This window comes from Thamnophis elegans, chromosome 1 (genome assembly GCF_009769535.1).
Source record: "Thamnophis elegans isolate rThaEle1 chromosome 1, rThaEle1.pri, whole genome shotgun sequence".
NCBI classification, from domain to species: domain Eukaryota; kingdom Metazoa; phylum Chordata; class Lepidosauria; order Squamata; family Colubridae; genus Thamnophis; species Thamnophis elegans.
Window position 1 is genome coordinate 133,876,012 of NC_045541.1, and position 13,746 is coordinate 133,889,757.

The window sequence follows — 13,746 nt, forward strand, 5'->3', positions numbered from 1 at the left end:
ATTTGGGAGAGATCCAGGCTGTGGCCCTTACTTTGTAAGGTGCCTCAAGATTCTGTTCTTTCTCCCCTTCAATTTAACATTTGCATGAGGCCTTTGGGTGAGGTGATCCATTAGTTTGGGGGTGAGATATCTTCAATATACAGATGACACCCATTTTTATATCTATACTCCAGGCCATTTGAGTGATGCTATGGTTGTCCTACTCCAGTGTCTGGAGGTTGTTTGGGATTGTTTGAGACAAAATGGGCCCTCACTCAATATTAGCCATATGGGCTGGCTGTGAGTATTTGGACCTTCTGAAGATAAAGTTCTTCCATCTCTAATTCTGAAAGGGATGGCACTAGCCCAAACAGATCTAGTTCACAATCAAGCTCCTGCTTGAAGAGAAAGTGGCATCTATAGTTAGGAGAGCCTTGCACAACTTTGAGTACAGCTCCAATTACTCCAATTTCTAGATTGGGAGGCTCACCATCACACAGTGCCCAACCCTGTTAGCTTTTCACAAAGTTTTAAAAACATCGCTATGTACCTGGGGCTTTGAATGTCTTAAGGGCCCCATTACTTGATTTTACTATTAGTCGATTAATCGTCACAAATGCTGTTTGCATATCAAACCTGAGAAATCAGGAAATCCAGGCAGTGCAAATAAATATTAAGGTTTATTGCAAGTTTACATTCTCTACAAGAATCTGAACTACTAAGGGCCACAGCAAATTGGCTCTTGATAAGAGTCAATGCAATTCATGGTAGGCTGGAATCAGATCTCTTGTGGTCATGAAGGAACTTGAAACTGGTGACACATTTGACCCCTCCCTTGGGCTCAGTGTAGTTATTTATTTTGTGGATGTTTTAGTGATTTAATGTTTTTAAAATTGTTTTATAATTTTAGAATTGTAAGCCGCCCATAATGAGTTGGGCGGCTATAGAAATTGAATAAAGAAATAAATACATACAGTTTTGAGAATCTGGAAGAGTCATTGCTTTAGCAATGTATACATTTATATATGCTTTCTCCTTTCCGAGGTACCTTTTTCAAAGGATTGATGTAACTCCAGATGATAGCTTATATTTATTGTATATAGTATGGGTTTCTTTATGCTGTTTTGCCAATGAATGAAAACCAGAAACAAATTCTTTCAAGAGAATTGATCTTTAGTTATCAGTAAATTTAAATGAGCAATTTGCCAAAATTAGAATAATATTAATTGGATATTAGAAATGGTGCCAACTTTACAATAAGATTGAAAATATCCCACTGTTATGCAATATATTAAATATGATGAAATAAAGAGGTAATGATCATGAAAGAAAGGAAATTAGAAGAATATTAAATAAGCTGCTAAAATAGATGTTGGACTCACATATTTACCTCTGATGGTTTGAGTTCATTGCATGTTAATTCTCTGAAAGTTTTGTTTGATTAATTCAAATAATTGCTCATACTTCTATCTGCTCAGTTTTATACTATATTCATTTATCTCCCTAAATAAAGTAAAAATATGCTCCAATCCTTTGGGTCTGGTGTTTCCCATATCATCAATCAGTTTCATTCCTAAATCTAATCTCTCTTCCAAAATTATGCTCCTCATTTGAATAAATGAGGAAAAGAAAGTTTTAAACTGTGTTCCAAGATTTAAAATGTTGCCTGATTGGAAGCTTTGATATAAATGTTGATGATTATATCAGAGGTCACATTCCTGTGCTCTTAAGAAGTAATATTTGTCCAGAGACACTACAAGCTTATGGTTACACTAAGTGCCTTACACCTGTTTTGAATAATTAAGTAATGTAAATAGAGCAAGAACAAAAATAACCATGATTCATGAATATCTGTTTCAGTGAAGCAAAGTGAATGTTATTTCTTCATGAAATAAAGCTGACCAGTCTTCTGCATTTTTCTTTTTGTCTTTCTGCAGCAAGAGATGAGAATGTAGCCACTTTCCGTGGCTCCGAGTACCTGTGCTATGACCTCTCCCAGAACCCCATTCAAAGCAGCAGTGATGAAATCACACTGTCCTTCAAGACATGGCAGCGCAATGGCCTTATCCTGCACACGGGCAAGTCGGCTGATTATGTCAACCTGGCTCTGAAAGATGGCGCCGTCTCACTGATCATTAACTTGGGATCTGGAGCCTTTGAAGCCATTGTGGAGCCAGTCAGTGGCAAATTTAATGACAACCAATGGCACAACGTAAAAGTGACTCGCAACCTGCGGCAGGTAATGAGGAAAGGAAGAGAACTGTGGTAAAGTTCTGTTGTAGTGAATAAATGTAATAGTAAATTAGTAGCTAGAAGGAAACTTGAAGTAACTTGAAGGAAAACAAGTGCGCTTTCATTTACTATAACTTGATCTCATTGCAATAACTTCATTTCCACATAATAATTTTCTACCTTTCCCCCCATCTCCAATTTATTTTAACACTATGTTTTGTGACTTCACTTTTATCTCACTTTTACTTTGCACTTCCCCCCTTCTTTTCCTTTCTTTTTTTTCTTATTTCCTTAATTACATTTCAATCTTATCAGTAATATTCTTGTTGCATTTAATTACAGTAGGAATGGAAAGTATTTCCTGCAGCAGCTTTATCCACTTTCTTTTTCTCCTTTATGTCCTGGTAATTGATTTAACCATTTCCATTAAATCATTACTTTAATTCTGTAATGGGCCTGATTCACTTGGACTTTCTTTTGCACAAACCTTTTACGATGAATGACAAACCGCATTGCTGCACATACCCAAGAATAATATCTGAGCAAGATCATTTTAAGAGAGTTTGTGCAGATGGATTTTTAGTGGATTGGGCCAAGAATAGTCTTTGTTCTTCTGTTTCTCTCTATTTTTCTTTTATATGTGAAGTAATTATTTTAACCTTATGCTCCTGATACTGGCCGTACTTTTTCCAGATTTCCTTATTTCTTTGCTTTGATTTTCATTATGAAGCTATGCTACTACTGCTTTTGTCTTTATCCCTCTTTCCCTGTGATGACTACATAGACGAGGAACGCTTCTTTGAAGATCCCCTTCCCCATATTATTATTATTATTATTATTATTATTATTATTATTATTATTATTATTAATATTTTGCCCTTTTATAACTCCATTTATTACTTCTTTAAACACAGAGCTTTATTTGATAATATTTTTACATTTATCCCAGACTTAAAGTATCAAAACTCTTCCCTCCTAAAATATACACTTACGCTTTTAATAGGTACAGATAAATATAAATAACCTTCCTTCTGAAAGCTGGTGAAATATATTAACTCACTTGGGACCATTTGCAGGATGACAGATAAATATTCTATTGTATATAAATCCTTTTAGTTCTTACTGATTGGTAAATATTGTGTAGTTTGTCACCCATGATTCTTTCAAATAGATATTTTAACTTTTTATGTGTTTTAAGTGTTTGAAAAACACTTGTCGCACATTTAAGCAAAGCATTGCATATTTATATTACTTGCACACGTGCATATTAAAACAAATAATTTTATTCTTTTATGCAATGGAAAAGCTGATTTAAGGAATTTCTATAATAATAGAACAGAATTATCCATGTATGTCTAAGGATGTTAACAATCACTGTCAAGCTGTAAGAAAATCTTTTTCCCTCTTCTCCCCTCCCCAAATTTGCCCCCCCAATAAATAGCTGAATTTCCAGAGTGTTCTCATATCAGTAGTCTTTTTAGAGAATGAATTATTTTTTTCAAAAGCCACAAGAATTGGAGCCAATCTGTCTTTCCCAGGAATTCTATTCTGTTTAAGGGGAGCAGTAATGAAGCTGGCCCAATCACATAGCTACTGCAGATGGCACTTCTTAGGGCCAGGATCTGGAAGGGTACTTCTTTTAATTCTTAAGAGATTGGCAGAAGCCACGTAAACTAGCAGTTCTACAAATGGTCAGATCCTGAGCCTTTTAGGGATTTAGAGGCGAAAATCAGCATCTTGAATTGCACTCAGAGCATAGTGGCAAACTCATTGCTTGAGCTATTACGTTCTGGATTAGCTGAACTTCTTGGGCCCAAACGAGAGCTGACTAAGGCATTGATGACAGCAAGCAAAACCATAAATGTAGCATATATTTTAATATTCCTAGAATTCTAAATCTAATTTGTTGCTGTTCAATCATTGAGTGACTTCCAAGTCATAAATTACTCAACATATAACTAAGATTGTCTGTTGCTAACTGCTTCTATAAATTCTTGCAAGCTCACATTTGTAATAACAGAAATAGCATCTAGCAACCTTGCTTATGCTGTCCTTTTTATTATTTTATTTTTTTCTCCAAGCATTATGACCTCCTCCAGTGACTTTTGCCTCTGGTTTTATTTCATCTAATATAAAATGATTACTTCATTCAGTCCAAGTACTATCAGCTTTTTCTGTAGTGCCACAATTCAAGGACATTAGTTTTATTTAATTTAATTTAGCTTTTCTGATTTCACAGCCATTTATTTATTTTATTTTATTAGAAGTTCACAAAATTAGTTCTCTCACAGTTTTCCTTAGCTTTCCAACTGGGAAATCACATTTCAGTATACCTTTTGATCCATTTTTTTAGGTAGTTACATACTAAGAGTGAGCCGAGGTGGCGCAGTGGTTAAATGCAGCACTGCAGGCTACTGCTAGATCAGCAGTTCAGCGGTTCAAATCTCACCGGCTCAGGGTTGACTCAGCCTTCCATCCTTCCGAGGTGGGTAAAATGAGGACCCAGATTGTTGGGGGCAATATGCTGACTCTCTGTAAACCGCTTAGAGAGGGCTGAAAGCCCTATGAAGCGGTATATAAGTCTACTGCTATTGCTATTGCTATTGCTAAGAACTCTTTGCCTGTTTTAACGTAACTTTGAAACCAGAACACTTAATTTTGCTTCTTGGGGAACACCAACAATACTGCTTTTCTAGATTTCCTTTTTACCGTATGTTTTGATTAGTAAGTCTCATAACTTTAAAGTGTTTTTTGCTATATTTTAAAATTTAGTTTCATTCAGAGCAGTTTGATTTAATTTAGTTTAATTAATGGTATCAGGCCAAACTCTGGTTAAAGGAACATTGGACTACAGCACTACATCTGAATCAGAGGTGGGTTCCTGATAGTTCTAACCTCTTCTATAGAAGAGGTTCCACAAATCTACCGTGCCATTTAGAACCCTATTCCAGCTCCCTCCTCTCTCCCATCCACAACACGCTTGCCCTGCCTGCCACTGACTGATTGGCTGGGTCATCAATTGCCCTACCTGCCTCTAAGAGTCCTATCTAAACCTTAAAGTCTTAAAGCTGTCAAGTTTGAACATCCCTGGGGTTTTTTTCTAAAGGGTTTGGGGTGCAAGGGTCTTGTAACTTGACAGGTTTAAGACTTGCACACTTCAATGCCAGAGTTCCTGAGCCAACATGACTGGAGGAGGAATTCTGGGAGTTGAAGTCCACAAGTCTTAAAGCTGTCAAGTTTGAACACCCCTGTTTTTTTTTTCTAAAGTGTTAGGGGTGTAAGGGTCTTGTAACTTGACAGCTTTAAGACTTGCGTGCTTCAAATGCCAGAGTTTCTGAGCCAAAATTTTGGTTGCTAAGCAAGAGCGTTGTTAAGTGAGTTTCACCACATTTTACAAGTTGGCCAGGCCCACCCAGTCACGTGACTGCCAAGCCACTCCCACTCAGTCACATGGCTGGCAAGCCACTCCCACAAAGCAGGCCACACCTACAGAAAAGGTTCTAAAAATTTTTGAAACCCACCACTGATCTGAAGTTAGAAATTATTTCCCTTGGGCTAATTATCTTATTTCATTTAAACTGTCTCATCATCTGGAAATGGTTATCCTAAAATGTAATTTTAACTATAACTTTGATTCATTTTATCCATGTTTCATGCACATATATTTTTACCCACCACAAACTTACATTTTTATAATGGTTGTTTTTTAAAATTCTCTTTCAATTTAATAATCATTTTAGTTAGTGGTATATTATTTTTCTATAAATAGGAGAGAATTTTATTTAATTATGGGAAAAATCCAAAGTAAAACTAATATTCCTAGCTATAACCCAGCTGCCTGTTCAAAATACAGACAGGGGATGTGGCAATATACTATAGAATTTACAGCAGTTTTTAAAAAGTAGATATTTGTTTTTGTTTTTTACATATTCAGACAATGTACATGTATAACAGAATGAAATAACATTTTTTGTTGGACAACAGCATTCCATTTTTTGTCTTCTTGGTTCATGGAGCGCATTAAAATTATCATACTACGGAATACTTTTCAATTAAAAAACTAATGCAGGTTTCTGTGAGCAGGCATAAATGTTTGTCTCTCTTATAATTCAAATTTACCTATAGCCTGACACCATAAACTTATAAAAGAACAGCTATACATTCATTTTTTAAAAAGTATATGCAGTTTTTTTTAAAAGACTGTACATAAAAATAATATTTTGTTGCATAGTGAAATCACTATACAATAACATAATTCAAAGTAGTTTGTGCCCCAGTAAATTTCCTATATGGTTATTTTAACAAAAAATGTTTCTTTTATTGAATGTAAAACTTTTTAACGGTAGAATTGGAAAAGTGTCCATATTTTTCACCAGCACTTTCAGAAAAAAGGTTGGTAACATTATTTGTTTTTCTTGTAGATACACTTAAATATGCCGATCCAAATAATATATAAAAGAAAGGAAATTGTACAAATTCTATGTGCCATGCCTCTCAGTCATGCTTTCCAGCATGTGACGAAAGGTTTCTTAAAATAATAATTGATTAAAATGATTAAAAATAAAAGAATAGGAAGATAGCACTTATATTGCTACTGCAATATGTTTCTGCTAAATATTTTAATGATTTGATTTGATTTGATTTTGAAGCCAAACTCCACAGTGACAATTAAAAAAAAAAAAGCACACATGAGCTGCGGTGGCACAGTGGTTAGAATACAGTACTGCAGGCTACTTCTGCTGATTGCTGGCTGCCTGCAATTTGGCAGTTCGAATGTCACCAGGCTCAAGGTTGACTCAGCCTTCCATCCTTCTGAGGTCAGTAAAATGAGGACCCAGATTGTTGGGGGCAATAGGCTGATTCTGTAAAACTGCTGAGAGAGGGCTGTAAGCACTGTGACATGGTATATAACTCTAAGTGCTATTGCTATCAAAAAAGAACATAGCCTATCAATAACTGTTATTGTCCTGCTTTTGCCTTTTCATCAAAATTGTATTTAAGGACACTATTTATATTATTAACTTCAAATAATAAAATATAATAAAATAGTACAAATAAACATGAAAGAAAGACAAATTTCTTTCAAATTGTAAAATTTAAATGTATCTGAGCAGGAGCTTGAACAGAACAATCTTGTTGATCTCACCCAACCCACAATCACTTAAAGCAATGTGGAACTTAATTTCACAATTAAAGGACTGCAGCATTTTTTCCAATAAATTTTAGACTTGCTGCAGATATTACCCTCTTTTTTTGGTGCATCTCTACTTAAATAAGTTTACCAGGCTGTTGAAAATGATAAAACACAATGAAACACAATGAAAACAGTAAAATCTATTTGATGAAGTGAATGTATACATTACAGGGAATTACCCTTAGTTTTAGTGTTTTAGGGGAAAAAATACTTGTCTCTCAAGTTTGCATAATTAATCAAAGGATTCCAGCACCCATTGGAAACTAAAAGAACTAAAAACTCAGTTATCAACATGTTTCCCCATGTCGGTAACATCTCTAAACACTACTAATTAAACATTTCTTTGAAGTCTCTCAAACAAATATGTACCACCAAACTTGGCAGTTTGGAAGTCAATTGACAAGTCTCCCCTTTCCTCAAATGACATGTTAAATTCTGTCAACCTTTTTCCATTCAATCCAAAATACCTGATGCAAGCAATCTTCATGCCTCCTTCAATTAGGGAATCTTCTCCCCACTTTCCTGAATATTACAGGTGAGCTACATGTTGTCTCTGTTAGTCTGGACTTTTATATTCTGTATGTCTTTCCTGAAAGTTCAACTACCATACAGGAAAAAATAGCCCTGGGAATTGGTGGCTGCATAGAAATTGTCAAGCAACTGTCTATACTCAAGAGATAGGTTAAGTTGATTAGACTATCTGAGCTATACCTGAGGCTCGTATTGAGTGGAACTCTAAAAGGAGGTTGAAATGGATTGGGAAGTGGGATGGAATGGTTACTCATGATGGTTTGTCATTATTTATGTGGGTGGAGAAGTACAGAGGGCGAATACATATTTCATTTTCACTTGAAAAGTAAGTATTGTTTGTATCCTTCAAATTCTACTCGGATTTTAGAGGAAATGTCCCTTGTTTCTGACAGTGGGCTGGGTAACTAATAGCACAAGAATGGGAAGGGCAGGCAGCTCCCTTCCTTCTAACAATCTCTATGGCATGGTTCCCAGACAGTCCTGCTCATGCTGTCCTCTTTTTCACTCTGTGTGTGTCGGGCACCCCATGCCTTTTTTTGAAGAACTAACACTAGACCATTCATGCAATGTGTCATTTTTACTAACCGACTAATGTACTAACACCCTAACGACTCATCTTTGCTTTTGGTTATTTTAATTAACAATCGTTCTGTTCACAATTTTTTAATTTCCTTTCTTCCCCCTTTTCCGCAAAGCACTCAGGCATTGGACACGCTATGGTAAACAAACTACATTGTCTGGTAGATATCATTCTTATTGTCTCTTTTTTTGGGTTTGCCGTGTGTTATCTTCCTTTCCCTCTCCATCTCCCATCCCCTATTTTTCTTCCGCTTTAAACTTACCTTCCCCTTCTTCTTCTTCTTCTTTTGATTTTGCTATAGTTACCTTTTCTTACTATTTGTATTTTTATATATTTTCCATAAGACAAAAACAAAGGAAAATAAATACAATAGTTCTGGAAATGGGATTTAATTATCTCTTTCGCTGGCTTCTTCACTTTATCTATTTTAAAAGATTTTTTAATTCTATTTTTGTCAATATTTTGCTAATCCCTTTTCTTTCTTTCCTTTAGTCCCCCCCTTTTTTCTTAAGTTTGGGGAGGTGAGACTTTTTCCCCCTTCTTTTTCTGTTTTTTTCCAAAGGTTTTTAACTCAACTACCATGTCAGGGCCTACAGTTTGTTGTTGTGAGCCCACTCTTTTCCCCTTTATTTATTTTTTTGGTTCTAATAACAGTTTTAGGCAAAACTGGGCCAAACTTCCCTCTTTTTTTCTCACTCCATCTTAACCTCTTCATCAGGCCAGCCTCCACACATATTCTTTCTCTGTCTTTTTGAAATTCCACCAGCCATAACCAACAGAAGCTCAGCCAGTTGTTTGGTTCAGGGCAATATATACGCTGCATGGCATGTCTATGTCTGGTTAACCCCCACCTCCTTTCCCAAACACCATACTGCATCTATCTCTCCCCATCTGTCCACCAAGCCACTAATCTAACTTTTAAATCACATACATATATCATTTTCACAACCTTCCTTTCCTGCCCCCCCACCCCCACCCCTTCTGTTTTCCATTGCCCTCCATGAATTAATGGGGTTTGGACTATTTTTAGATTTTTAAATTTTAGTCTTCATTTCTTTTAAGTTTTTCTCCTTTTATAATTTATGGTTTCAATTTTTTTTTTGCTTTTTTTTTTTAAAGGAATGCATGCAAGTGTGAAAAATATCTCTCTTAGGATACTTTGTCCTTCTGGATTTTGAAAAAAAAACCAGTGGCATGGGTGTGCTGAAGTACAGAGTGTGAGCACGTTTGCCAATTTTTTTCTCTTGTTTTCAAATTCACTTTATATTTTTTTCCATTTTTGCTGATGTATGGTTGACTTCTTTCTTTCATTTTTTTTAATCCTGTTTTCTTTTTAAAATTTTGTACTTTTTTTCCCCTTTTTAAGTTGCAGTACTGGGTGGTGGTGGGCGTCTTTGTAGGCACATAGCATGTTCATTCCATAATGTATTGAAAGTGAGATCCCTTTCCTTCCTCCCTTCCCTGAATGCATGTTCATTTGTGTGCTGTGAGCCAAATAAATACAAAGAAGCAAAATCAAATATATCAACTTCATCATTAGTGTCTTTGCTAACAGTCATAACTAACAATAATCACTACCAATAATGGCTAATCAATCATACTATCAGCTCAGATAAGCGCTCCCGTCCACCAATTGCTCCATTTTCTGGCCTTATTAAATGGAAGCCATCAATGGCAGGTAGAATAGCTTATCTTTTTTGGCAGTAGCAAAGTTGAACTAGCCATGCAGGAGGGGCAAAAAGCAGACCAGAAAATGGAACTGAGCTGCAATGAATCAACAAAGATCAACAAAACCTATCCTAGAAGTTTTATAAAAATAGGGAGAGGACTTGCTCTTTTAAGAACCATAAGGTCATTGCTGGGAATTTTGTTTTTCTTTTCCTTTTTTTGTTTTTGTTTTGTCCATTGCATCCTTCAAACAGGTGACAATCTCTGTGGATGGAATCCTCACCACTACTGGCTACACACAAGAGGATTATACTATGCTTGGCTCAGATGATTTCTTCTATGTCGGTGGAAGTCCCAGTACAGCTGATTTACCTGGATCTCCTATCAGCAATAATTTCATGGGTTGTCTGAAGGAGGTAAATGTTTCAAATCAACAGCATTATCTTTCTCTGTATTCTTTGCTAAATAACTTCTTTGTTTGCCAGTCTTTTTTTTTTAATTGAATATCACACTGTATATACTGTTGGCATACTTAGCCTGTCCTCAGAGAACTGAATGAATCTTCCACATGTAAGAGGAAAGGATACTGATAATCTTAGAGAAACCTTAAGGTTTGCAGAAATATAATAATGTTGAAGAAAAACACGCTAAAGCAGAAATTTCTGTTTGACCAGGAAATGTTGACTGTTCTGAAAATGAGAGAAAAAGGAATGGAGTATGCTATAAAGGGACTCATTGGACTGACTGAGTTCTCTGTAAATGACATTAGATGAATAATGTATTAAATAAAGTGGGTTCCTTAGTGAAACCTGCTTCACAGAAGATTTGCAATTCCAATAACAGCAGTCAAATCAGCAAGAGTGATGGTAAAGAAGAATTTAACAGGGATATTGGGATAAGATTTAATTGAGATGGGGAAGGAAACAGTTGGCTGTTTATGATAGAATATGACTTGGAAAGTGATGAAAGGGTTTTTTTTTTTTGAGAAATAAATTACTGAAATATGGGGAACATACAGGATGTTTTAGAGGGAAAAATATCCTTGTAAGTTGCAAACAATATAGTAAAAGAGAACAAGATGAAAAAGGCACAACAATTTTCATAGATTTTTTAAAAAAATGTATTGGGTGAAAAAGACTAAACAAGGAGCACCTACCAGGTTGAGTGGAATGGAAAAAAACCCCTGCAAATGATATTTGAAACAAAAAGAAAAAAAATAGAGATTTATACATGTGTGATAGTGATCCATCAAAAACTGAAATGAATGTAAGTTTCAAAAAATAAGGTGGAAAGCAAGTAATCAATTATGTGAATATATTGGAAGAATAATGATGCAGGGTAGGTGGGAAATGTTAAAATATGAATCTAATATACCTTTGGAGTGATGCAAAACTTATTTAACATCTATGCAAAGATTGCACCTATGCCTGATTATTGGAATAATACTACTATTCCCCTTTATTCCCTCTTTGTAACAAGTAGTACTGTAATTGCCACTAACATCTTCAATAATCCGAATGCCTTTGCAACCCACCACTAACTTCATGCACATCTTCCTTACTACTTCTCTTTACAGCATTAGATCATTCAAACAATCTGGAAAAAATAAATGAAGGTTGGCAATGTCTGAAATCGCCCTCCAGAGTTGCTGGGATTAGTAGTTTGCACATGCTGGGAGCAGGGAAGAATTCTGGTCATAATCCCCCATTCTCAATTGAATCAAAGCTATAGAACATGTTTCAAAATCAGACTTGGAACAACTGAATTGTCCCCTTTAAATCCATGCCATTTTTTTTTTATCATCCATTTTAGACAGAACGATTTTTGCATCCAGGCCTTTGAACAGATGATTAATGGTTTAATTTCTAATAACTTTTCATTTTATGGAACCCTGCTATGTCTCTGCATCTGGTGATCCAAGCTATTTAAAGCTGTGTTAATTTTGCTAATTGCTCTATGTTTATTTGGATTACTGGCACCTGCAGGTTTTGGGATCATGTTTGGATCTTTATAGTCTCCCGGCTCCTTAGTGGGGAAAATGGACAGAACAGTTTCCTCAGTTAAAACCAATAACCTTGGCAGAAAGTCCTAAATCATGTTTGTCCTCAATTCCATCATCTATCACAGCTGAAAGCAGTGATTCAGAGTAAAGGATGTTGGAATGTCTCAGATAGCAGTCTTACTGTTAAGCAACCATGTACTATTTCAAGAGGGTGATGACCAGACCAGAGAAAAAGTATTTGAAAGAACACCACTTTGTTTTTTATTATTTATCAAATTTGTTAGCTACCTAAAATCACATGTTTGTGGCAAACATCATATAAAAATATAAAAATACAGTAAATATAACTCTGTAGGATGCATAGATAGATAGATAGATAGATAGATAGATAGATAGATAGATAGATAGATAGATAGATAGATAGATAGATACAAACAGACAGACAGACAGACAGTCAGTCAGTCAGTTCAAAAGCCTCTGGAAACATTCTGTATTTAGCTTTTACTAGAAGTCATATTTTCTAGAAGACCACACTGGAGACAAATTAATCTTCAATTGGAGGTCATTCCAGAAGACCAGTCTTATCAGCAAACAGCAGGCTTTCCAGGCTTTAGGTGGCGCAGTGGTTAAATGCAGCACTGCAGGCTACTTGAGCTGACTGCAGTTCAGCAGTTCGGCTGTTCAAATCCCACCAGGCTCAAGGTTGACTCAGCCTTCCATCCTTCCGAGGTGGGTAAAATGAGGACCCAGATTGTTGTTGGGGGCAATATGCTGACTCTGTAAACCGCTTAGAGAGGGCTGAAAGCCCTATGAAGCGGTATATAAGTCTAACTATTGCTATTGCTATTTACCCTTTTCTTGAAAATGTTGGAAATCAGTGCTTCTCCTGGCATGAGCATAGTTGTTGGGCTGACATTAGTGTAGAGATGTGGCCATACTGATAGCCAGGTGTCAAATCGCAAATAACAATAACAGCATTTTAAATTGCACTCTGAAATTAATAGGAATCCCATGCAGCACCTGAAAACAGGCATAAAAAACTGTTCAATAGTCAACTTATGTGAGCACCTTGCCCTGTGTATTTTGCACCAACCAAAGCTTTTAGGTGGTCTTTGTAGAGTGTGTTCCAGTGATCTAAATGGACTGGTGATGAGAGTATGAGGCTCTGTATTCAGATCCTCTCACTTCAAGTTGGTAACTAGCGCAAGCTGGACAAAGGCTCTTCTGGCCACAGCTTCCATCTGCTGATGTAACAGGAAGTAGGAGAGCACCCAAATTGCAGATCTGCTTCTTCAGAACTCCATCTAGAGGCAAAACAAAGGGCAAAAAGCACACCCTATTATTAACAGTAGCTCAGCCTTGCTGGCATTTAGTTTAAGCCTGCTGTTTTCCATCCAGACCTACAAGATTGTTGGGTACCAGGACAGGAGTTCAATGGCATTTCTGGCCCAACCTAGGGTTGTAGTATGCAATTGGCTATTATCAACATATTGATAATGCCACATCCGAAACCTCCATATAGAGAGGTACAAAGAGTAGATGAATGGCCTCTGAAAGAGA

At 36.1% G+C, this 13,746-nt stretch overlaps 1 protein-coding gene across 1 annotated transcript in view; it reads left to right on the forward strand.

Annotated features, from left to right (window-relative positions):
* The window catches only part of LOC116506132 (neurexin-3-like), a 78,350-nt gene that overhangs the window by 12,967 nt on the left and 51,637 nt on the right, over positions 1 to 13,746 (forward strand). Inside the window, exons 2-3 of the mRNA XM_032213788.1 lie at positions 1,917 to 2,218; positions 10,439 to 10,600. Coding sequence (XP_032069679.1) covers positions 1,917 to 2,218; positions 10,439 to 10,600 — 464 coding nt within the window. The remainder of the gene's footprint in view (positions 1 to 1,916; positions 2,219 to 10,438; positions 10,601 to 13,746) is intronic.